This window comes from Aedes aegypti, chromosome 3, assembly GCF_002204515.2.
Source record: "Aedes aegypti strain LVP_AGWG chromosome 3, AaegL5.0 Primary Assembly, whole genome shotgun sequence".
NCBI classification, from domain to species: domain Eukaryota; kingdom Metazoa; phylum Arthropoda; class Insecta; order Diptera; family Culicidae; genus Aedes; species Aedes aegypti.
In genome coordinates, this window is record NC_035109.1 from 197679879 (window position 1) to 197707715 (window position 27837).

The following is a 27837-nucleotide window of genomic DNA, read 5'->3' on the forward strand; positions in this document are numbered from 1 at the left end:
AATAAGGTTAAACGAAAAGGTCAATTGAATTGTACACATCTTGGTACTAGTTTCGAGTAGTGTGCATATTTGAACTAGTTGATCTGCTGGTTAGCGTTCCCTTCACTAGTTGATCTCGTGGTTGGTTACCTTCAATGAGAAAACAATGCTTTGCGCTATAATATATTTGGGTAAGACTGCAAACTGTCACCCATGTAATTGTATTTTTATTTGAATTTATGTATGGTCAGTTTTTATTTACGGCACTATAGTCTGAAGAACATGACCTACATCTCCTTCGTCATTTATGTTTTTTACTTCGTGTCTGTTGATATCTGTGTCCATATGATAAATATGTTTCGAAAACGCCAAAAAATAGCGAAACTATAAGATTTTTTTTCGTATTTTTTTACGAAATTCTTCTACGAAAATGGTCTGGAAGTGTGACCTGTACTTCCGTACAGATAAAATTATAAAATATTACTTAATGTCATCAGTAATTTTTTTTTCCAGTTAGTCATAAATGGTATAATACTCTTTCTACGTTTTTGACTGCTGATTACATTGCATGTTTGTTATCACTCATTATTTTCATCAACCATGAGAAATGTTGCCACATCAAGTTGGTAAAAACTATTGAATACATATTGAGTTTCATATACGGTTTGGAAACATATTACTGATACTTAAGGCCTCAGTAAAGTATAACTAAGTATAGAGAGAGGATATATAATAAATCATTCTATATGATTCCTCAACAGCGTTATCAACCTTTGGAAATTCATAACTTTCGAATTGTAGGTAAAGATTACGAATCCACAACTTCATTAATTTTCAATAAATCGATTTGTGTAGCCTTGTTTTGTTTTATTTTTTTCTTATTATTATTTATTTATTAATAAAAAAATCTCAATTTGACTTATGTCTTAATGAAGTATAAAAAAACTAACTAAGAGTAAACACGAATGAACTAAAATAAAAAAAAAACAACTACAGTGTAAAACAGAAAATTTACTTAGTACACATATAAAACAAATAACTGGTCGGCTCGATTGGTGCGGAAATGTGACTGTACTGCACGGAGATAACTGTGTCTTCGAAGGGATCTTCCAGAAGTTATTTTTTAAAAGAGGCTCCATAATTAGCATTTCCAGGTGGATCCATAATAGGCCGGATTACATGGGAATCAAATGGAATGGAATGTTTGCCTTTTCCATAGTAACGTTCATACAAATATCAAATGGCGTGTGCACAACCAAATTCCTTCCAAATCATTTCAAATTTTGGGAGAATGATTTTCATCATAATTTACACCGTAGGGGAGCAAAAGCTTCAAAATTTGCATCAGTCTACTGTCTGCACTTCGATACAGTTTTCAACACAGTTGACAACAACGTATAGTTTTGCATCGTCCGTCAAACACTTTGCAATTTTTAATTCGTGAAAATTTTGGTTTCTATATTTCCGCACATCTCTGTGTTACTTCCAAACAATATAATTTGAAATGATAATCACGGAAACATACCTATAATTCAAAATACTAATAGAACGATTTTTGATGGACTATGTGTAGGGGAAATCAGGGTAAAAGCGACACTGTGGGTAAGCTCGACACCCTTTGATTTTTCTTGTTTTGAGCAGATTTTCATGCAGTTTCCAAAACGATCTATCTTAACTTGTGAAATGTTGTGTTTTGAATTACATTACAACTGAAGCTACCAATAAACTGTCAAAATAAACAACAAAATCATATTGGATAACAATGAAACAACAGCAGTTTCAATATTTCGCTTTTATTCTTTAACTATTTCGCATGTGAAATTTTGAAAAGTCATTATTTGTTCTGCGTCTACATCATCATTTACTATTATTACGTTGATACAACATGAAGGAGAAATTAATTTTTGGTTTTTCGACAGCTGAAAACGCTATTGAAAAATAAATGTCCACTCGGGGTAAGATCGACACTTTCATTTGGGGTAAAATCGACACCTTTCTTTGTTTCATAATCTAACTTTAGGGAATCTTTCTAGTCGTAAGACTATCTCTGTAGTTTATGTGAGTCTTTATTTTCGTATTCCAGTGAAGTTCACGGATGGCGAATTTGTAACCATGTAAAATATGACACTGTATGACTTGCCACAAGCCATCATTAAGTATTAAAAAACATATTTCTATGTTATCACGTTTCAATTTATTTGATGAAGCTTGAAGAAACGTTTCTCATATAAAATTGTAGAATTAATAGAATTTGAAATATTTTCACATAAATTAATCTTATTGTTTATTTACGGATCATAGGGTTCGACAGCTTTTATTGTCTCAAAATAATTACACTTTTCTGTTTTGTTAAAATAAAACAGTATTTATTTTCAATACTAATCATTCGCTAGAACTTCATCTTCGTAAACATTCAATGAACACAAATGAATAATATCCATTTGTATTCACCCCAACTTTATAATCTTAACATGGGACATTTGAAATATTCACATATATTTAGTGGATCTTTGGCCTCTCCTTAATAATTTACGTAATATGTGAATAATCCTTTGGAGGAAGGGGTCATAAATGTCGAAAGTTATGTTTAAAGCATTCTTTTAAATATTCAATGTGATGGTGATGTTCACAACGTATAAATTCTACTCAAAGTGGATGTGTCGGTTTTACCCCAACAGGGTGTCGGTCTTACCCGCACTCTCAATTGTCTTACCTAAAAATGATGATATATCAATTCGATTTAAATCATTATATAACCTTAATATATCATCCAGCGATCGCAAGGATTGATAGATTTATAACCAATATGTGATTCTACAACAATTTTAGCTTCGTTTAACAAGCGAAAGTACACAAATTTTATCAATAAGCTTAGGGTGTCGGTTTTACCCCGAATTCCCCTACTTGGTCCACTCTGACAGAACCAAAGAACACCGTTTAGTGATTGAACAGTTTCTTAGAAAATACTAATCATTAAAGGCGTGCATGGTCAAACTGGATTCTTATCTCGTAGATATACAGCACAGACAAACAGACGTAACACTTTGAACAAATTTCAATGAAATCCATCGCACAGCTTACACTATAATTATCTGGTAGGGGAATTCGGGGTAAAACCGACACCCTAAGCTTATTGATAAAATTTGTGTACTTTCGCTTGTTAAACGAAGCTAAAATTGTTGTAGAATCACATATTGGTTATAAATCTATCAATCCTTGCGATCGCTGGATGATATATTAAGGTTATATAATGATTTAAATCGAATTGATATATCATCATTTTTAGGTAAGACAATTGAGAGTGCGGGTAAGACCGACACCCTGTTGGGGTAAAACCGACACATCCACTTTGAGTAGAATTTATACGTTGTGAACATCACCATCACATTGAATATTTAAAAGAATGCTTTAAACATAACTTTCGACATTTATGACCCCTTCCTCCAAAGGATTATTCACATATTACGTAAATTATTAAGGAGAGGCCAAAGATCCACTAAATATATGTGAATATTTCAAATGTCCCATGTTAAGATTATAAAGTTGGGGTGAATACAAATGGATATTATTCATTTGTGTTCATTGAATGTTTACGAAGATGAAGTTCTAGCGAATGATTAGTATTGAAAATAAATACTGTTTTATTTTAACAAAACAGAAAAGTGTAATTATTTTGAGACAATAAAAGCTGTCGAACCCTATGATCCGTAAATAAACAATAAGATTAATTTATGTGAAAATATTTCAAATTCTATTAATTCTACAATTTTATATGAGAAACGTTTCTTCAAGCTTCATCAAATAAATTGAAACGTGATAACATAGAAATATGTTTTTTAATACTTAATGATGGCTTGTGGCAAGTCATACAGTGTCATATTTTACATGGTTACAAATTCGCCATCCGTGAACTTCACTGGAATACGAAAATAAAGACTCACATAAACTACAGAGATAGTCTTACGACTAGAAAGATTCCCTAAAGTTAGATTATGAAACAAAGAAAGGTGTCGATTTTACCCCAAATGAAAGTGTCGATCTTACCCCGAGTGGACATTTATTTTTCAATAGCGTTTTCAGCTGTCGAAAAACCAAAAATTAATTTCTCCTTCATGTTGTATCAACGTAATAATAGTAAATGATGATGTAGACGCAGAACAAATAATGACTTTTCAAAATTTCACATGCGAAATAGTTAAAGAATAAAAGCGAAATATTGAAACTGCTGTTGTTTCATTGTTATCCAATATGATTTTGTTGTTTATTTTGACAGTTTATTGGTAGCTTCAGTTGTAATGTAATTCAAAACACAACATTTCACAAGTTAAGATAGATCGTTTTGGAAACTGCATGAAAATCTGCTCAAAACAAGAAAAATCAAAGGGTGTCGAGCTTACCCACAGTGTCGCTTTTACCCTGATTTCCCCTAACCATGTTTCACGAAATGTTGTTTTGTGCAACAAGGCCTGCAGATGGCGGTAGTGTGAAACGTCAAACATGAAGAAAAACGATGCGCGTACCTTTGGATGTGAATTTTGAAAAAAATAGCAAATTTGAATTGTTCGTTAAACATGCGGTCGATCAAGATTTCTTTAGTGTTACGTCTGTTTGTCTGTGTATACAGATTATCAACATCCTTCGTCATTAGTATCGTGAATTCTTCAAGAATCCATATCTTTGATTCCAAAATCAGTACCATTACTATAGCTTGAAAACTAATGTTTTGCTAGGTCAGGGCATTGAAGACCAGAAATATTCAAATATGCGTTCAATCAGACTGGACCAAATGAAAATCGTACTCGGCCAAAAAAAAGACACCATACAACTACTAAAAACTTCTATCAAACTCTGAAATCGACCTTGAAAATGCAATTATCATTTAGTATATTACTTTTCAACACTTGGTCCACTCTGTCTGCACAGAAGTTGTCGCAATTTCTGACCAACCATCCAAGTATGTAATAGCCATTTATCAATTTCTGAGAACATTCAAGAAGAGAACATTCATTCCATGTCGAAAAAAATTAGAAATCACTCGAAATGTCTTGCATTTTTTCAGATTCCTCAGCGCGTTGATCGCTTTCGTTGTTATGGTAAAAAGTACTTGATCCATTCTGACTGAATACTTTCATCGATTTCCAAAGTAAATGTGTTACATATTTCTCACAGTTTACAACGTTCATCAAATCTGATCAAAGTGAAATGGAGGTAAGGTAATTATGCACCTAATGACATAAAATCCAATTCTTGCAAGTTTTGGATTTAGTCCACTCTGACTTAACGCCGACCAAATAATCTCTGCAGCGGAGTACGACGGTTAGCCAAAGACTGTACACCTATCAGCGCGCAGCGATGCTCATATGGAGGCAGGTGAGCAGAATCATTCCATGGCAGACCTCGAAGAGCGTACCTTATGAAACGCTTTTGGACTCTTTCGATACTTTCAACATGGGCAGCATGATACGGTGTCCTAAGAGGTCATGCACAAATTATGTCACGCTGGAGAGGGGAGGGCGTCAAGCCAAGCGTGACAATCCTTACAAAAAATTCGTAGGACTCATACAAAAAACGTGACAAAGGAGGGGGGGGGGGTAAGGTGGTCAAAAAAGTTGAAATCTAGCGTGACATAATTTGTGTACCATCCCAAATCTGCACTACGTATAAGTGACCCTATGTGACTTCCCTGTGGAACTCCGGAGGATATATGCCAAATAAATCAGATCTCGCGCCTTGTACTTTCACAAAAGCTTTTCGGGAGGATAAATTAGATTTCAGCCACTGGATGGAACAATAGGGCAGTCCAAGGTGGTTCAAGATGTGAGGTACCTTGTAGATAGCTTTTGAGAAATCCACATACAGTGCATTAATTTGGCTACGTTTCTCGAGTTTGTCGAACACAGCATGAGTAAACGTCATCAGATGTCGACGTCGTTGATCGCTTATTCATGAATCCGTGCGGAGGCTCCGATTAAGCGGGCTGCTCAACTGGATATAAAGCATCGTGTAATAAAGTTTCGAAGATCTTTGCCAAGCAGCAGAGAAAACATATTGGTCGGTAGTTGTCCACGTCATGTACACTCCCCGATTTATGTACAGGAATGAAAGAGGCCAGCTTCCATGCCTTCGGAAAGACTCTCTCGATCAACGAACGGGTGAAAATCGATGCAATCAGCGATGCAAGCGAGTAAGTGCATTTTTTGGCAGAATAAGGTCGGGTCCGGTACCTTTTGAGACATCCACTTTGCTAAGTGCTGCACGAATACTATTGTCGTCAAATGTTACTCGGTGGAGCTGCATGTTGTACGATGGAAGGCTGTTTATGTAGCCCTGAGATATTGGAGGTGGATTCCCATTATGTACCTACTGAACGAAAGAATTCTGAAGAGAAATGTGCGTTTTCTTCGGGTGTGCCGGCACTACGCGTGCGACAAGAAATATCGGCAGGGATTTTGCCTGATCTTTTTCGCTTTTTTATGTACGCCCAAAAGGGTGATGAATCTTGCTTGAAATTCGATAGGAGGCTGCTGATATATTCCCAGAAACGGTTATGTTGCAGGCGCAAATAATCATCCTCCGCTATCTTAAGATTAATAACCGTTGTGCGATTTCTGTTACTTTTTTTTTTTTTTAAATCTTTATTTGAGTGTATTTTAACGCACGAGGGCTAGTTCTACACTGATTTCTGTTACGTTAAAATCTTTTTCTGGCTTTTCGTAAACAATTACGTAGGTTACGAAGCTGCGATGTCCACCAAGGTTGCCTGAACGTTTTCGCAAAGCTTTGAGAGAACTGTTTCCCTGATAATTCGGTTAATAATGTGGTAGAAAGCAGCCACAGAGTTATCAACAGAGTCTTGGTCAAGAAGCTGATTCCAATCCTGAGAAGCCATCATATTATTAATAGCATGGTAGTCACAACGAGAGAAGTCATAGTCAGCACTAAGTTCGGGATATGATTGCAGTCTTTCGTAACGTGAACGAACGTGCAACAATAAAATGATTGGCTTATGCTGAGCGTCAATTTTAATAAACGATGATGGTGACTCGAAGAGATCAATTATACATGGATCACTTATGGAAACGAAGTCATGTAATCTATCGTTCACATTAAAAACGTCATTGACATGATTCAAACAAGTTAACAACATAGGTTTAGCTAAGGCAATCTTCTGTTAGGTGCGTAAATGCCCTAAAACGGGGACGGACCTGGTGTATTTGTTACAACTCACGCCTCTCAGGACGCTGACCTGGGATCGAATCCCATTCCCGAGATAGATATGACCTAAAATGGCTATAGGGAAGACTTCTTTCGGAAGGGAAGTCAAGCTGTCGGTCCCGAGATTAATTAGCCCAAAAATCTCGTTAAAAAAGATTTTTAACCCGTATAGGCCTGAGTGAAAGCATAAATACTAAATCCCTTACCACTCAGCGGAGACTTAACGGATTCAAATAATTTTTTGTCAGTATACTGGCCCACATATCTAGTTTCTAGGAATGGCCGAAGGAACTCAGGAATATTCCTATAGCCGGAGTTATTGCAGTGGGTCACTGAGTCAAGTCGGGTAGAAAAATGCGATTTGTTGGGACATACCAAGTTATATTTATTTATTTCCAAATACATTCATTTTATTTTGCATAAATCATTAAGATCTGATATTCAACATTATAAATGAATAGTTTTGCACCATTTAGAGTGTACCAGATGCGACCACTCCGGCTTAATGTCCTGACTAACCGGCTCTAGATTTGTTAGATATTAAAGCGTTTCAAATATCTAAAGGTATTGATCGAACATAATAGTTCACTAAAATGCGTTCCCATAAGCTTGACACAGATGTTAAAATACAAATTGTGCACTTTATCATAAATTTAAGGCATCCCGGGGGCCTGAAAATGGTGATTTGTAGTATCAATCAAATGCAGTTGGTATAATTATTCAATTTAATCGATTAACAGAAGGTTTACGCTGATACGTTTTTCTTAAAACTCCTTGAAATAGTAGCCACATTGTAGCCGATTCTGAAAATTATCTGTGACTTGAAATTTGCCTACCTTAAGGGGCACAGAAGCACAAAACCCTTGTCACCCGACCTGACCCAGTGATCCATTGCAATAACTCTGGCCACATGAACATTCCCGAGATTCTTTGACCACTTTTAGAAACTAGATATGTGTGCGAGTATACTGACAAAAAATAATTGGAATCCGTTAAGTATTCGCTGAGTGGTGAGAGTTTTAGTAATTTTTCTTTCACTCGGGCCTATACGGGTTAAAGATCCTCATCTAAACGTAATCAATTGTAATCACCAAGGCATAAAATAACTTCGTGGGCGTTGACTTGCTTCTGAATCTGATCAACAGATTCGACGTGTCTCGTACAGATATCAGGATGACTGTTCGGTTGAATATAAACACAATAAATATACACGAAAAAATATGGTACAACAATCTGCACGATAGTTATTGATCCAAAGCGACAGGAGATGCCAGATTAACAGATTTGCAATATAGCTCAGATTTCACTGCAATTCGAACTCCGCCGCTTCTACAAAGATTGTTGGTGGAAGTATTACGATCGAATCTATAGATTACGTAGTTGCAAATTAGGTCACTAGAAGCAATTTGAGAGGAGAGCCAGGTTTAAGTTAACGCCACTATGTCAAAGTCACAAGCAAGCAGAGAGAGTAAGTTGTTTGTTTTTGTTCTCAACTCACGAACATTCTGATAGTAAACTGTCAGTGAGGTAGCTTTGACTACCGGGCGTAGAACAAGTCGGAGACGTATTATGCGGAATTAGGTTCGGTGTGGATAACATAAAAGGATTGTCAGAACTGGTTATTCGGTGAGCTGTTGTTGAGGCTGATACAAGATTGACGCTGGAGTCGAGTCTAGTACACGACACTGAAGACGGCCTTACAGTTGAGGTCAAAATACACGTATCTGTCGAAGGATACCAACTCTGATGGAATTAAATGATATAGTACTAAATTCGGTTTTTCATCTACCTATGAGATTGTAAAAATCAGTGGGTTTCCTAAAAAATAAACAAATATCAATGGATTTTTTTTTCTTAGCATCAATCGCTTCATTAGAATCCCACCTAACTTGCTGTACCTAGGATCTATCTATTTGTCAAAAACCTTAGCCTTCACATTTTTCTTGATTACAGTAATTAGCCTCCAAACTTGCATTCAAGTTGGTAGGAGAATTTTTTTTTTGACATATAGCCGCAATTGTCAACCAAAACTCAAAGTTTTTACACTTATTTCGATTGTAAATTATCTGATCTTTCGATTGGGTCATTGGTTGTACCCAAAAAGCTTCAAAACTATAGCCTCCAACAATTTGTAGTTAGCCTTCAAGGAACCTTACAACAGCATTTTTAGGGCCTCCAAATTTTAGTGGGACGCATATCTGAAAATCCTATGAAACTGTAAAAATCGGTAGATTTACAAAAAAGGGTTTTGTAAATATCAATGGATTTTCGATTTCTAAGCATCAATCGCTTCATTTGAATCCCAACTAACTTGCTGTATCTTGGATATATCTATTTTATTTTCCAGAAACCTTAGCCTTCACATTTTTCTTGATTTCTGTAACTAGCCTCCAAATTTGCATTCAAGTTGGTACGAGAATTTTGTGTTTGTCATATAGACGCGATTTTCAACGCAAACTAAAAAAAAAATACTCTTATTTCGATTGTAAATGATCTGATCTTTCGATTGGTGTCATTAATTTTCCCCAAAAAGCTCCAAAACCTTAGCCTCCAACAATTTGTAGTTTAGGGGGCATGATCCGTCATTGATTTCGGAATTTTCAAAAGCGTTTTTTTTTTCATTCAAAATCAAGTAAATTTACAGGAATATGTGTTCATTGCATTCTGTTCTCCAACCGAAACACAGTGCACATAATTTCATCGAATAATTTTCAGCTTTGAACAGAAAAACTGCTTTTTAAATTTCGATGATAATGATGATTACGATGACAGAGCGTTGAACGTTAACGATCAAGGATCCTTACACCAGCATTTTTTTTAATTAATGGAGGCTAACTACAAATCACTCCATACGAAGGCGTTCTTTTGAGTCAGTATGAGTGTAACCACCAGGAACCTTCCAAACGGAGAAGTTTGGCTACCAACGATGTTCAGTCCCGTTGACACTATTGCTCGAGGATCCTGGACAATTCAATTATATTGAACCAAACTTCACATTATTTTATATTAACGATTTCTAATAAGAATCCTATTCTTGTTAGTGTGTAAGATCACACTACCTGCCGCAAAAGAGAATATTGCAAAGCTAAGGTGAAGTGGCCTGAGATCGTACCCCTATTCTTCTTTACTTGAATAGACTTCAAAAATATTGATTTAATTTTGGAAATAGGGTTTGAGTCTAGTACGTAAAATTCATGAGCATGTGTCTATTATTTTATTTCCACGACTATTGATGAACTTATTAATTTGTCATTGAGTTGACAGACTTTTCGGTAGCCAGCAATAAATTGCTGAAAGTCCGAGTATGAAGCACAATACTTTAGGATTATTGAACATAAGGTCACCTCTCCACATCTCGATATCGAAGGGACCATCAAGATAGGGAGAGATCGAGACAAAGAACATATTATTAATGAATATTATTGAAAACCACTTTGTTACTAAGAAAATAATAATCAATAAAGGCTGCTTTGCTACTGACAAGAAAAGGAATCGCCTATCTCGATGCGTGGAAAATAACTTCCAAGAAATGGTCCAGAAAATCACATTTTTCTGATCGCAGTACGCAGTTGAGAAGAAATGTCATTTTAAAGGAGGCTCTCTGTAGAAAATTTCTTGACCCATTCAGTCAAGGAATGTCTTTACTTTTCTTGAGCGAAACAGCATACTCAGCTTTAGACATCATTTCGCGTTCCTAATTTGTTTTGATTACCAAAAATTTGGTCTAGTTACCTTTGATAATGGTCATATCGACACATGGACGTAAAATTGGGAACAATAAAATACACGCTCGTTCAAATCTACTCAAAAGAGAGTAACTTCGACTCACTTTTGAAGTTTCAAGTTAGCTGTCAAAAGTGAGTAACTTTATTTTACCAAAGTGAGTAACTTTTTACTCAATCATGAAAGAAAACGACCTTACTCACTTTTGAGTAAACACAAACATATTTGACTCACTTTGTAAACGTCGAAGACAGCCGAGATAAAAGCCGAGCCGGCAGAGCAATGACAGTTTGTTCGCTTGAAACTTCGCTTCGGAAGTCCAACCGGCGAACTCCACATTAGTGCTGCGAAGTCAATAATCCTGATAGGTATCAAGTGAAGCGAGGTCGGAGTGGAAATGACCAAGTCCTGGTTTTGATCGAACAACCGCTAGAAAAAAATATAAACAGTAAGTTTTACCGTCGTACTTTTTATTGGACTAATTATCAATTCTTTACAGTCTAACCGGGAAGGCTACTGGCTCGGTCAAACTACATCCTCCATGACTTTCATCAATCCCCCAGAGATTTATAACATCCGGAGATCCATTCCAGAGCAGCGAAAATTTCAACAAAAATTATCACAATTTTTTACTTGTTATCATGTATTATTCATATGGTTATGTAAAATATAATGAATAAATGTTATGCTCTTTGTGTATTTCTTCTTATTTTATAAATAACATAATACATTTATATCCAAACATATTATTTCCTGAAGTGAGTGACATCTAGAGAGAGAGAGAGAGAGAGAGAGAGAGAGAGAGAGAGAGAGAGAGAGAGAGAGAGAGAGAGAGAGAGAAAATGCATGCAGAAAGCAGGGTCCGAAAAAATCATCGACATAGGGAGAGATATCGAGATATAGAATTGATATAGATTCGAGATATAGATTTTGTAGTGATTTAACCGCAATAAAATAATTATGCTGTTTTCTTTTGCCAGACAAGTGAAATGAATGTACATGGACGTTTTCGGATTCAATTGTAACACAGCTGATTTTTTTTTCGTTTATCTTTTTTTGAATTTCGATTGATATTTGCGAAAAATGCTAAACGTATCGATATCTTATTCTAAAAAATTCCGGAGTAAAATAAAAGCTCAGATCTCAATTCAAATGCAGGGCAATACATGTCTTTTAAAAATCTTGATTTCTCGAAAAAAATATAATAAACTGTGTGGAAACAATTTTGAAAAGTTTATGTTTTATACATATCAATCACAAGTTTACAGCAGTGGTACATACGCCATGAAAGGCTTGGAAATGTGAATTTGTTCTTATTGCTACAATCACTATAAAAATGAACATGAATGCGTTAATTTGACACTTCTTTTCAAGATAGCTAGTATAAATTATTTTAAGATGCTAAAATGTTTTTTTCGCGGGTTTTCGGTATCGCTTGTGTATGTGATTTTAAATAACTCTTGAATGAAACTTTTGCTATATCGACTGTAGTCAGGGTGAAAATTATTTCAAATTAAATGGGTAATTTATATAACTAGAAAGGCTCTAATAACATGTAAAGTAGTGTAACCAACTTTTTAGTTTTTGATAGATCTGTAGTGCTGTCATAATTTTAAATGCCATATACGGTAGAGCCATTTTTCGATACTATGAATACCGAATGAGTACCTTTCAATAACCCATTGAATGTGCCATATTGTTTGAGTGATACATCAAATTTCAGCTAAATCATATTAAGACACCTTATCGACCAAATTATTACAGATTACTTTTAAATTATGTTTTTTTTATTGTGACTAAACTAAAGACGTTGTGAACTTGCGGCAATAAAAAGGGAAAGAAATCATTTGTTCCTGTTTCTGATCTGATACTCATTATTATGGCAGATTTTGTTTCAAAATTATCAGTTATAACATATCAAAATGGATAGAGAGTATATTCTAGTTGAACTTAGGGATTGGAATGTCTAAATATTTGAAAACATTGTTTTTATTTGATATTATGTTGATTGTCGCAAACTGTCAATTCACGATCGTGATTTCATTATAAGGCTTTTTATCACTAATTGTCGTATTGAGTGTTGAATCAGTCGTTCTAATGCTATTAATAAGTCGAAATGGTCCTGAAATAGAAAGAAAACGAAAAAGTATTACTGTCAAACACATTGAATGAATTTAACAAAAAAAAAATACTGTAAGTTCGGTCAATCGTTAGAAAATGCTTGGATTTTTCTCGGAATCCATGCAAGATATCCTACTTTGGAAGTAGGGCGCATTCGAGCGCATCCAGATGCGAATTGAATGCACCACTTCCGGAGTTAGGTATCTCTCATAGGTTCTGAGGAAAATCCAACTTCGGCGAGTAACTATTTCAAACTTTCTACCTTTACGACAATATGTTGACTCTCACACATCATTTGTTATTTAGTATTAAGGAGCATGTAAGTTCGATTAAAATGTCGTACTCCTACAGCCAATCAATGGCTGCAAGATTTTAATACAATTCTTCAAATATTGTTAAATAATGTTGCATATACAGAAAATGCACGATTTCCATACGATACATCCCCGCTAATTAGAACGGCACATCATGAAAACTGTCGAGTTTCATTTTTAATTTGAACTTCTAATTATCCTATGAACAGAAAAAATGTTTTTCTGGCTACCTCTTCGCTGATTTGTTTTGATTCTGCGTTCCAATCCGCAACGTTTCCATTTACTCCATTTCATGAGCTGAATTGGGTTTGAACCATTTTAAATCTTAACGATGCGCAGATTAGTAGGGTACAAATTAAAAAATGTTCAGCATAAAATTTATTTTTATTTATTTATTTATTTATTTATTCAATGTGGTCCAACCAAAGTAAAGTATGTGAATTGAAAATATAACATATTTTTAAAAAGAAACCCTTACATTTGATGCATATGCAACGACATTATATATTTTTTTTGCATTTGATGTTGTTTTGAGTATAATTAATAAAATAGTACCGTTAAACGGGGTAACTTTGATAGTTTTTTCGAAGAAAACTTGAATATTTAGGCATGCTGTTTCAAAGAATTATAATTTATATTTTTAAAACAAGTACTGGTATCCTAACTATTGATTGCAGTTGATAGATTACCAAAAGATTTATTCTGAACGGATATATAATTTTTCATATAATCGAAAGTCGGTTTTCTGTTTTGGGGTAACTTTGATAATGGAGCATAAATAGAACAACATTGAATCGATTATGGAACATTTATAGCGCTTTGCATACCTCTAAGCGTTTAACGCTGTATGGAAATTTTTGACTTGGATTACAAAAATGGTCCCAGTTTGTAAAAATGGTTTTCGCTAAGAGATTTGAGACCGAATTCATGTTCTACTACAACTAGGCTCTCAAGGATAAGCGACGAACTCTTTATGACTTCATCAAAAAGTGATCGTAGAACAGATTGTTTGTGAGCGTTTCTAACATGGTAAAATCTCATAAATTTTTAATATCTGCATATACATCCTCAAATATACTTGATTTCAACGAAAATAGCTTTGATATGAAGTTCCATACTAATTTGTTTTGGTTTTGCATTCGTTTTGCTTAACTGATTAACAGAAACTTTGTTATTTCGTTAAGTATGTTGTGGGTCTCGAACTATCAAAGTTACCCCGTTTTACGGTATATAACATTTGTTTTTACATTTTTTGTTTATTTCACATTTTCACCGGTTTTCCATTAAAAAACCCCACGACATTCAATTTCAAGTATTTTCCTGCATAAAAATGTGAGGAAAAATTTTCATCTGTGATATGTATATAGGCTGAGATCCCCCAGTACCGAGCAGCACCTAATACTGGAAAGAGTCAAACATTGAGAAATCGTGGTTCAAACAAGATGGTGTATTATAAGAAAAGAAAGCTTATATGGAAAGTAATGTTTGCATAGAACAACGCATCCTTGAAATATGCATGCCTTTTTGAAAAAGTGGAGATGTTTACAAATAATTAAAGAGTTGATCGCTTTATATTTGAGCATAATTAGTATTTGTTTCGAATTTAGAAAAATTGTTTGGATCACGCACACATGATCTCGAATGTAATCCTAATTTGAAAGTATGAATGTGTTTTGTACTATATTTAAACGAAATGTTGGACACACTACAATTTCGATTAAGCACCTCTTGTCCTCCGGTTATAGTTGTTATACGATATATTTTGAAATTTTTGGACCAGTTTCTCAAAAAACGTTCATGCTTCATAGATTCCGTCGATCACGGTTTCAAACATGCAATAAAAAATAAGAAGAATGCAAATTCAGAACAACACCGTAAAAAATGTTATTTTTTATCATATGAAAATGTTTTTGATGGGCAACTTTCAAACTTAGTAAAACTCACATTGTTCTTATGAATGTTGCAAATGCATTAAATTAGCTATAAAATTCTATTCCTGGAGTAAACACATTCAATGATGCACAAATATACAGACATCACATACAAACAGACGTAACAGTTAGAACAATTATCAATTTAAATCATAGTCACGTGGACATTTACGCCCAATGCTAAAAATACTTCATTTGGCCAACCGTGAACTAGGTGGCGGTAGTGAGCAAACGTCAAACTCTAACAAAAGTGATGCGAGCGCCACGAGTGGCCAACTACCAAATAATAGAATTGGGCGCTATTCAGCTGAACGATGAAAATAATTAGAGTGTTACGTCTGTTTGTCTGTGCAGACATCGAGGCATTTCCATAATGTGTCCGGTTTAGGGAGCCACCTTTTATGTATTGTCAATTTGGTACTAGAACACATCAACAAAATGTAATGTCAAAAATCATATTGATATTTTCCAATTATTTTTGTATGCTACAAAAATGGTAATATTTATCATAAATAGGTAACAAGATCGCATAAAACCAATATGTTGTTTTAACTTAGTGGCTTAAGTGTTTGCGTAATGGGGGATCTTTCCCACCACATTTTAAAGTAATAAGATCGTGTGAACATGTGTGAACTTTATTTGCAATTAGTGGGATTTACTGAAATACAAAATATTGGTTATTGAATTATTGAAATTAACTCTGCAATTACTTAAGGTACTCACCATTTTTGATGATCATCAGACTATGTTTCCAACAGCTTTGTTCGTCGTGTTAGTTTTTATCAACATTTTAACTGGGCAGGGTGGAACCGCGATCGATGATTCTCTTCTTGCTATCCGCTTCACATACCATTTTTATAGAATACTAATATTGGATTTAAACCATTTCTTTGCCCTCAAATTTGAGAGAGAGGTCACTAATGATCTCTTTATAAATTAAAGGATCAATATTTTTTCCCAGCTGGTAAAGGATAAACCAATCTCCCAATTGGCATTTTGATGAGATCATTTCAACTTCATCGTGTTCTGACAGGCGTGATCTTGCTCGCAATAAGTAAAGTCTTACTTTTGGCATGAACACAACAGCAAAACGGTAGACCAATGATGCACCAGTTAGAATGGTTAAAATGATAAACCAGAACCACAAAAACACATAAATTTTTTCATTTACGATATTCAACGGTAGCACACAGAGTCCATCAAACTTCTGAACGCTTCCAGACGGACCATATTTATGGAACGTACATTTTGTAACTTTAGGAAACACTCGTGCCATAGGATCTCCTCTCTCTTCTGGTTCCATTTCAGTGAAACGCACAACATCGCTACCATATGTAGAAAATTCTCCATCGAGGAAGAAATCCATAAAGTAAATTTGTCCAAGTACGTTCACAAAATTCAAAACTTCACATATAAAAAATCGAATTGCATAGAAGTTATGTCGATTGATGTTTTCTACAAAGTAATCTACTAGAATTTTTTTACGCTCATCCTTGCATTCATCATTTACAACTGGCATGTTGAGATCAAGAACCAACATCTTGATTCTGCCTGCTTCCCATGTCTTCCAGAGATAGCGAGGAACGTAGAATAACATGGCTTGGAAGAATAACACGAAGCAGACCCATTGATAGTATTTATGGTACTTCACTTCATCATGGCCGTCGACGTGACTCGATACTCCCGGCTGAGCAATATCTTTGCCAGCTATTCCGGTCAAGCGATTTGGAATGGTGAAAGTTGAATAAATCCAGCAGTATGTGTCCATCACATTTAAAGGTATTTCGTCCACAATGCAGTCGATAGGATCTCCAATATATTGTCTCGAGGTGACTAATAGCGAAAAGGCTATCAGGATTACCACAGTGGCTTTGTAATGCAGACGAAATATATTATTGTCGATGCATACTTGATCAAGTTTGAGAAGCCCCTTAACGGAGCCAAATACATCAAACATGGTGGATGATTATCTGATGTATAGAATCCAGTTGTACTTAATTTGATCTATATTTCGCTCGATCTTATTGCACCACGCCACACTTTTCAAACGCCAAATCGGCTGACGGTCACTTTTATTATTGCCACGATTTTTCTAGGTTCTATGCACAGCAGATGTAAAATATACAATGAATTTCAATCAGGGAGACAAAGATCGTTTCTCCGCCAACCAGTGTGAACGGTCGAGAGTACCAGAGGCAACTGTACTACCTGACTGCTGTTAGCTCAATCATTGTGTCTGTGTGTAATTCAAGAAAAGCCATATACAGGTATACAATTTGAGCATATGAATGTTGAACGTCCTATCCATGTGACGGTTTATTAATGGTAGTACTAGAATATAATTGAGTAATTAGTGATACCTGAAAAAAAATAAAAAAATCTATTTCATTCATTACATTCTTAAGTTGTTCCAACGTTCCTGACAATAAGCGTTTCCGCTTCAATAATTAAAAACAATTGAACTGAAACATCAATCTTGCAGTGCAACCACCATACAGCAACAAAAAATTCCAACATAGGATGGTGGTAGTTGTTTCGTTTTTAGACTCTTAAGGCGTTTTCTTTGATGTTTCATTCTTTCATTTGATTTGTCAGTGTGTTGGTTATATCATGAAATTGCATTGCGCCATAACTTATACAATTTCAAATTATATTGTAGCCATGGTGTAAGTGACTATTTTTTGTTTAACCCTTTTACGCATACTCGGAATACCTATTCCCAGCGTTGCATACATCAATCATTCTAGTTTAAATGATAATTTATGAATGTACATCTCGTACGAAAAATATTAAACGGGCATAACAGCATGCTCGACTTTTCTCTCAAGTTTTAAACTCGACCAAAAAAAAATGTAAACATGGTCAAATACGATATTATTTCCTTTTTCTCATTTTATAAATATGGATCTATATGAATCATCACCTAAGTCATTGCCTATATATTGTTCAACCAATCTAAGACGGGCAACACGGACATAGCTGTTCATGAAGTCAACTTTAAAAATATCTATAGAAGACAACATTAGTTTTCAAATTTAAGTGTAAGAATTTTATCAAAAATGATATCAATAACTTCATCTGTTCAAACATCTAGCAATAAATGTGACACTTTTCATGCAACAATTAAATTGAAGACCTACTCTACTCCATAACTTTAGGTTCATTCATTGTGATTCTTCAGCAAATCATTCACAGTTCCAACTCGTTCCCAACTAGCGGTGGGTAGCAGAACTATTCCAGAACCGGTTGCGTTTCCAAAACGAACATTGAAAGCAACATGTTTATACCAGCTCTTTTGATTGAAATTTGAATAAGACGAATATCTTTTATACGTACACTCCCGTGCAAAAGTTTGGGTTCACCCCTCAAAGACATACAAAAGTGTTTTGTCATTGATTAAACTTCTAATTTAAACTATCTATGGTGCATTCGATAGTTAATGAGTTAATCTTACTTCGTAGATATTTTGACAAAACAATTTTTTTAAATAAATTTTTACTTAAAGTTGTGACACTGAAAAATCATGGCTTAGTTTGTCAGCATAGAATCGACCAACATTTTAAGTTAATGCATCATTAGAACCGTAATCATATATTCCTTGAAAAGCACTAGCGAAATTTTGGCGGAAGAATCTTGAAACCGTTTAGTATAGTATATCATAGAAACGTTCAGCTTCATTAGAATTTACTTAAAACACTAAAATTCTGTGAAATCTCATACCAATAGGGTCCTAAAATGTTTATTGAAATCTTGTTTTTATTTAATAACACGAAAGAGTATGTTACTGCAACTACTTCAGCAATTTTTCCCGCTCAAATATCGGCTATATCATATTCAAACTTCAATTTAAAAATTGGGTCCTTAAATGAACCTTGACACTTAAGGTCATGTTTGACATTCGACAAAAACACCACAGGGGTTTTAGTTTTAGCACTGGGGTTGTTCCTACCTGACATTTCGGAAGGAACACGGAAAACAAAATACACTCAAAAATTTGAGTTTAAGCCAAGGGGTGTGACAAAATCTAAAATAACATAAACAATTTGTTTTGGGCTCATACATACGAAAAACATCAAAAAAATTGAGTAAACATTTGTTTTTGGTCTAAACTTAAGCGTTTGGCACTAGAATTGGGACAGAGCTTTAGGACCCTATTGTTTGCGCACCATTATTTACGTTTAAATATGCCATTAACTATTATAATTGGCCGAAAAACCTCTGAGATATCAACAAAAAATATTTGCATGCGTCGTAGGTGAACCCAATCTTTTACACGGTACATAGGGGAACTGTGGGTAAAATTAACAGGTTTGTGTTTTTCGGTAATTATACTATAAATCTATGCAAAACACAGCATCATCCTTTATTCTCAGACTACGGAACTGTGTGGTATTGATTCGCTGTATTGTAACCCTTTGCTCCCAATGGCATTATGATAACTCTTAGCGACAACATAGTAGCCAAAGAATGTGAAGATGACACCCAATCGTAAATCAGACAATCTAGTAGGCATAGCGTAAACCAACACCCCACTCTTCCAGTAACGTCAAAAGCAGCGCGTCGTAATTTAGGTGGTGCTCCCGTTTGCCCACTTCGATTCTGAGCTCCACATTTGGCGATCCTGCCAGGAGTTTAAAACTAATTTTCGTGTTCCTCGAGAGCCTGGATTTGTTAGCAAACGGGAGTGTCCACAGGAAAATGTGTTTGTTTCGACACCGCGTGTGAAAGTCAGTGTTTATGGAGTGATTGTGGAGTGAATTTTCAGCCTGAGGAAAGATTTGAAAAAAAAAAAGGATTTCTGTAAGTAGGGAAAATTATTGTTTTCTGAGAACAGTTATAAAAATACTACGGATGACTGAGGAGATGAGGTGAGAAAATTATTTAACCGCTGCACTACACGTTGAACCAGTATTTCTGGCTCTAAACCAGCATCTTCTCATCAGTTTCAGTTGCGCAAGAGTGCTTTCGAAGGCTTTTCTTTTGTTGTGCTTGAAAAAAAAAATCAAACAGATTGCTTTGATTGAAATAGTCGAATATTTATTTATTTATTTGTCGTCAATCAATAGTAGACCGTTTCATTACACACTAATTTTACATGTTTTTCTTATTTCTAACAGGAATTATAAAGGAACATTTTATGCTGCAATGTTTTATAAACGAGTTTACAATCATCGAACTGAATTGAAATATCGCTTCAATTTGGTTTTTGTCGTTGTGAAGTCAATACTAGAGCAATGTTTATCATATTTTGCCATCATCTGATTAAGAGGCCCATATTTGGCATAGTTAGTACGATGATGGCACGTAAGGAATATATTCCGGTTTCGCAGTTATCGGAAGGGTGCATAAAAATTTAGTTTTGCTAAGAGTTCTGCGGAGTCAATACGATGTGAAACAATATCATTTACGAAGGACACCATTGCGAATTCACGACGCACTTTTAGAGTTTGTATGTTGATAAGCATGCAGCGGGCTTTATAAGAAGGTAGAGGAAATCTTGTCCAACCTAATTTACGTAGGGCAAACAGTAGGAATTGTTTTTGTACTGATTCTATCCGTTCTTCATGTGTTATTGAAAAAGGAGACCAAACTACACTACAATATTCAAGTATTGACCTTACATATGCAGTATATAACGTTTTAATTGTGTACGGGTCATGGAAACTATAACTAAACCGTTTTATGAATCCAAGCATGTTATTTGCTCTGTTGATGATTGTATTATAATGATCAATGAATGTTAGTTTTGAATCTAAGATGACACCTAAGTCTCTGACTCTGTCACATTTTACCACTGGCTGATTTCCTAGGATGATTGTAACGTTTGGTGTGTCTCGTTTTCTACTAAAAGCTATTAAGTTACATTTTTTTACATTCAAATGCAGCAGGGATTTATTACACCAGGTGTAGAAGACTTTTATTCCATTTTGGAATATATTTATGTCCTCTTTATTAATAATTTCTAAATAAAGTTTCATATCATCAGCGTAAATCAGAACTTTTATGTGTTTAAGGATCAAAGAGATGTCGTTGACAAACAGTATGAAGAGAAGAGGGCCCAAATGGGAACCTTGAGGGACTCCAGAGGTGACTTGAATGGGATTCGATTTACTTCCTTTGAATCTAACTATTTGTTGACGGTTGGTTAAGTAGGACTCAATCCATTTCAGAAGATTACACTCTATTCCTAGTTTTTGTAATTTGAATAGTAGCATAGGTATATCAACGCGGTCAATGATTTACTGAAGTCAGTATAAAGTGCCTCTACATGGTGACCATTATCCATTGCAGTGAGTGTGTAATTGACAAATACTATTAGATTTGTATTTGTTGAACGTCCTTTAAAGAATCCATGTTGAGCATTTGTTATTCTGCTTTTAATTTGATTGAATAGTTTTTCATTAATGATTGCTTCGAAAAGTTTAGGAATGCAAGAAATAATGGCAATACCACGATAATTCCTAATGTCAGATTTTTTTCCATTTTTAAAGATGGGTACCAGGTATGAGCTTTTCCATGATTTTGGAAAAATACCAGACTCTAATGACATGTTAAAAAGCCAAAACAATGGAGTTGTAAGTTCTACAGCTAAGCTCTTCATGAATAATGGTGGAATTCCATCTAGCCCAGACGCTTTTGAAACATCTAACTTATTCAAGCCTTCCATGACGTCCTTTACGTTGATATGACTGATTTCAATGTCTCTAGTATATTCTGGTAAGAAATCAAAGTAATTGCAATCGCGGTCTTCATCATCAAAAGTAGTATAGATTTCTTGAAAGAAAAATGCAAAAAGATTGCAAATTTTCTCGAAGCTATCACCAACGTTTTTGTCAAGATGCATTATCGAGGGAAAATTATCTGACTTCAGTTTTGTTTTGACGTAATTAAAGAAATTTTTTGGGCAAGATTTTATTTCATTTTCAGTTTTTAAGTTGTAATCCTCTTATGCGTTATCTATGGCTTGATTAAGTAGATCACAAATTGATAGATAGCTTGTTAAGTTTTCATTATTGTTATTTCTTTTGTATTTTTTATGTGCTTTCTGCTTGCGGTTTTTCAAATTTTTTATTTGTTCATTGTACCACACTGGAGTCTTGGAATGGTTTCTTCGCCTTATTCTTTTTAATGAAATCTCGTCAAGAATAATTTCAAATAACAATTTGTAAAATACGTCAACTGAGGCTTCGACATTTCTTTCGCTTCTTAAAATCGTTTGCCAATCTATCCTGTTTAACCTTTCCCTAATATTTTCATAATTTGCCGAATGATATTGAAAAACTTCTTCATATTCGTAGTCATCAGGTCTGTTATTCATGTGTACAAAAATTGAGAGCTCAATTGCCGTATGGAATACTTCATTTTCCCATAATGGGGTTAGTGATTCAGACACACAGAAGTCCTCATACATATTCGTTAATAAAAAATCTAAATAGTTATTTTGCTTATTTTTAATGTGGTTAACTTGATTGAGGCCTAAGCTAGCGATTTTGTCAAATAAAAATTGCAATGTTTCGTTATCACCAACGATTGGAAGCAAGATGCACTCATTGTCAGCGTCTGGAATAAAGTCAATGCTTCTTTGATTAAAATCTCCGAATATGTGAACTTTTACTTCTGGAGAGAGCTTAGACATGATTTCATCAGCGATTTGGAAAAAAATATCATAAGAGTTTTTACGAGCGTTATTTGGGGGAAAGTATACCGAGGCAAACACATGTGTTTCGCCTTCCACAAGTATTTTCACCTAAACATGTTCAAATTCTTCACATTTTTCAGTGCTGATAATTTCCGAATTAAATTGAATTGGAACAGCAACTAGAACTCCACCCCCTGACTTCTTTTCAGACGTTTCAAAATTCCGGTCATCTCTATAAACATTGTAGTTACACCCAAACACTTCTTCACTCCTAACTCCTTCATCCCAACTTGTTTCATTTGCTAAAATTATTGGGAAGGAACAACTCAAAATTTTGTTATGAATTTCTCTTATCTTTAACGAACTTTTCATTCGGTTGAAATTTTGGCAATATACTACGATTTCTGTTCCAATTTGTGTTGGATTTGAAGAAGTGTTCTGGGTTGAGTCAATTGGAATACCTGATTCTTGGCTGTCTCTTACCTCTTCACTGTTTGAGGAATGTGTCAAGTACAGTAAACTTCTATCTTGTCCTACCTCTATAGAGTGCGTTAAGTCGAGTCCTACCTCTAAGGAGTGCGTCGATTGCGCAGAAAACACGAATGTTGAGCATGGCACGCTTCACATGATGCAGCTGAATTTGATGAGCATCCGGTAGAAATCCTATGTGACTGCCTGCCATGCGCAGGTTGCTGATTTTCGACGCATGTCCGGCTGGGATTCAAAATTTCTCCTCGTTGAAATTGTATGGGCCGTTGAGCAGCCGGTGTTCCTGATGATGAGCACTGTGGTGGTCTGGAAAATCTCTCCTTTGCTGCTGCCAAAAGTACACGATCCGGTGTGACCGCCTGCCGCTATGAAGTCTCCATCCAGTCGACCCGCACTATTCCGATTTCGACTGTCGTTTGGATGATGATTCATTCCGTTGTCAGCTGTGTTATTGCGGTTGATTGTTTGCTTCCTTCTCCGCTTAGCCTTTGCCGCCTGTTTTTGCTGATTAAGGCGGACTATTTTGCGCGCATCGTAGTCCGTCCAGTCAGCCCTCCACACCTTTCTTGTTCCAAGGCAGCGCCAACCTGAGTTATCGGCATCATTTTCGCGGTTCAACCTGGTGCATGAACCGTGTGACGAAGTAGAAGGTTCAGTGCTCCTCGGGGCTATGATTTTCGCTGACCAAGTTTTCAATTCGTCGAGAATGTCAATGCCTAGATATGGGTTCGAAGACATTGCGGTTGTGGCTGCCAAATCCAGGTGCAGCTGATTGATTTGGCATATGCCATCATTAATGTTTTTGAGCTCAGTGGCCAAGTTTGATGATACAGACTCGAAAGACTTCGATATGTTATCGTTCGTCTTTTTAGTGACAGTATCAAGTATTGTCGTTATATGGTTTTTTATTGCTACTACGCAACCAGCTAGACTACTGGTTTTGTTAATGGTAGCAAGCTCATTCTTTATTGTGGTCATCAAAATCTCGAGCCCTTCAAAAGCTTCATTTACCATGCTTTGTTTGTTCTGCTGCAGATTAGACCGATGAGCCACTTCGGTGTTTGCATGGAGCTGTTCGGTAAGAAGCTTTTGCTGCTCTTCTTCTTCTTCTTTCTGGCGTTACGTCCCCACTGGGACAGAGCCTGCTTCTCAGCTTAGTGTTCTTATGAGCACTTCCACAGTTATTAACTGAGAGCTTACTGTGCCAATGACCATTTTTGCATGCGTATATCGTGTGGCAGGTACGAAGATACTCTATGCCCTGGGAAGTCAAGAAAATTTCCAACCCGAAAAGATCCTCGACCGGTGGGATTCGAACCCACGACCCTCAGCTTGGTCTTGCTGAATAGCTGCGCGTTTACCGCTACGGCTATCTGGGCCCCCTTTTGCTGCTCAGTAAGGCGATTAAAATCCAATTTCGCCTGGAGAAGTTCTTGGCAGCTATCGCAACAAGGCAGAACATATGAGCTGAAGTCTACCACTTTTTTGTCCTTCCTCCGCATTGAACTCCGGTGCACAGTAACGCCGATACACGCGGCATGAAATTTACGTGGACACCCCGCACATGTCCACAATGCCGAATCGACGGAGGCATCCAATGCACAAATTTCACAGTTCATGACGTATTCAAAAAATATGTTTAATTAACGAATTAAAAAAAATTAAAACCACGCGCGGGGTCGGAGCAAATAAAAAACACGTCCGTACTGATTGACGACTGACTGACTGTTGACAAAAGTACATACACTATTTCAGACCAATTTAATCAATTAAAAATGATATTCATTTTAAAAACCCTAGGGCAAATTCACATCAGATACGAAGTAAACATTCTGCTAAAAACGGGAACTTATTTTATAGCATTGGTTTATTGAAAAAAAAAAAAGGTAAGCTTAATGGAAAGAGAGTTCTTCAGCCGAATTATTTTTCCAAAGGAGTCGATTGGATATGTCCGTGCAAAATTTGTAAAATAAATTTGATATGTTTCGTAGCATTTTGAAATTCTTTTGTTGTTTTTATCGTCGATTTTGTCTTAATATATTCATTTCAATTGCTATTTTGAAGATAACTTTCCGTTTTACGGTTGAACAGAAAGCTACCGCAACTGTCATATTACTGATTTTTACGGAGCATCATCAATCGAATGCAATGATACTTTTAAACCACACCGATGACTGTGGTTTTTTTGCTGTTTTATGCGCATCTTGTTATACTACTTTGTTGTGATTGAATGATTTAATTCAATGATGGAAAGATTCTCAAGCCTACGATAGATCTATGCAGCTACCGCAGCACGGAATATATCCGAAAGGTCCGCACAATTACAAATCCCTTCGTATTTACTATTTCGAAAGAAATTATTTGTTTGCTTTTTGTGGTTATATTTCTATAGAATTGAAATGAATCGAATGAAAATTGAATGTTGCTGAGTCTGAGGGATTGTTGTCTTTAACCCTTGCTTCAGTGCATTGCGTATACAGTAATGTTTCACCTAACAGCTTGAATATAAGGCTGACTGATTCGGTGGATTTTTTATGAAAGTTGCATCGATAATCGGTAAGATCGAGCTGATTATTGCCTTATGTCCTTTTTTAATCAGCACCATATATCATATGACTATTGTTTTGAGGCAAATAAAAGACTTTTCTACTAATAATACTACTATACAGTGGCTGTTGAAATGTAATAATCCATAAACAATAAAAATAGTAATTTTATTTATAAATAAATTAAGTTTGGTGGTTGCTATGAAAAAAACTGTTCTTAACGCGACTGATGGTTGCGATGAAGAAAAATGTCCTTAATGTGACTGGTGGTTGCAAAAAAAAAATGCCCTTAACCCGACTTGTGGGTGCAACGAAAATAAGTTCTTAACGTGGCTAGTGGCCGCAAGTTTGTTCTTAGCAAGTTTTATTGATGCTGCTAGCGTGACTGATGGTCACATATTTGTTCTAAGGAATGGTGGTGTTCACTTGCTATCACGACTGATGGTCGCAAATTTGTTTCTAGCAAGTGTTATTGGTGTTGTTAGCACGACTGGTGGTCGCATATGTGTTGTAACCAATGGTGGTGTTCACTTGCTACCTTGACTGGTGGTCACAAATTTGTTCTTAGCAAGTATTATTGATGTTGCTAGCTCGACTGGTGGTCGCAAATTTGTTCTTAGCAAGTGTTATTGATGTTGCTAGCTCGACTGGTGGTCGCAAATTTATTATTAGCAAGTGTTATTGATGTTGCTAGCTCGACTGGTGGTCGCAAATTTGTTCTTAGCAAGTGTTATTGATGTTGCTAGCTCGACTGGTGGTCGCAATTTTGTTCTTACCAAGTGTTATTGATGTTGCTAGCTCGACTGGTGGTCGCAAATTTTTTCTTAGCAAGTGTTATTGATGTTGCTAGCTCGACTGGTGGTCGCAAATTTATTATTAGCAAGTGTTATCGATGTTGCTAGCTCGACTGGTGGTCGCAAATTTGTTCTTAGCAAGTGCTATTGGTGTTGCTCGCTCGACTGGTGGTCGCGAATTTGTTCTTAGCAAGTGTTATTGATGTTGCTAGCTCGACTGGTGGTCGCAAATTTGTTCTTAGCAAGTGCTATTAATGTATCTACCGCGACTGGTGGTCGCAAATTCGTTCCAATAAAGTGTTATTGATGTAGCTAGAGCGACTGGTGGTTGCATATTTGTTCTAAGCAATGGTGGTGTACCAGGTCCGTCGCACTCGGGCTTAGATTGGGTACCACTTCTAGTACTGCATTCGGTCCCTCGGTAGTGCAAAAGGTACCCAAGTTTGACATATCGCAGTACACTTTTCACGGCATTCTAGATTACCTTATGAGCCATAAAATTTTGGGCATTTGCAAGGGACATGAAGGTCTTTAATGTGTCTTTGGGTGTACGCTTGCTACCGCGACTGGTGGTCGAAAATTTGTTGCTAGCAAGTGTTATTGATGTTGCTAGCACGACTGGTGGTCGCATATTTATTTCAATCAAAGGAGGCGTACACTTGTTACCACGACTGGTGGTCGTAAATGTATCCAAAGAATGGAAGATATAAGTCCAACTATGTGTGATAACTCAAATTCACAATCAAATAGATCAAGATATGATAAATTAAAACATTTAATAAAAGTGAAACAGTGCTACGAATATGTGTTTTCTTGAGTCAAACGCTGATGCTACTCTGTTGAATATGCTTTTCTGTCCATTAATAGCGATATTTTGTCCCAAGTTAGTTAATTAATGTGTGAAACGACATTACCCGATCCAACCATTTTAATGCCGTTCTATTAGTGTGGGTACGATACAGTGGAACAATATTGCAAAATCGCATGTACAAGAGAAAAGTAGAGAGATTGGAGTCAGTAGACAAGTCCTTAGCAATGCGTAAGATATATTATAATCCTAGAAGCATTCACGATTACGTATGACAT

At 35.8% G+C, this 27837-nt stretch overlaps 1 protein-coding gene across 2 annotated transcripts; it reads right to left on the minus strand.

Annotated features, from left to right (window-relative positions):
- Window positions 1-12164: 12164 nt before the first annotated feature.
- LOC5565409 (innexin inx2) lies at window positions 12165-17694 on the minus strand. 2 transcript variants are annotated; one of them, XR_002502660.1, is made up of 3 exons: window positions 17680-17694; window positions 16007-17614; window positions 12165-13039 (listed from the first exon to the last, which is right to left on the minus strand). XR_002502660.1 is itself a non-coding variant. In XM_001649705.2 (2 exons), the coding sequence occupies exon 1, from the start codon at window positions 17238-17240 to the stop codon at window positions 16161-16163; it is 1080 nt and encodes a 359-aa protein (XP_001649755.1). In that variant the 5' UTR covers window positions 17241-17504; the 3' UTR covers window positions 12165-13039; window positions 16007-16160. The 2 variants fall into 2 exon arrangements, 1 of the variants encoding a protein (XP_001649755.1); XM_001649705.2 differs by lacking the exon at window positions 17680-17694 and having other exon boundaries at window positions 16007-17504.
- Between the last annotated feature and the right edge of the window lie 10143 nt (window positions 17695-27837).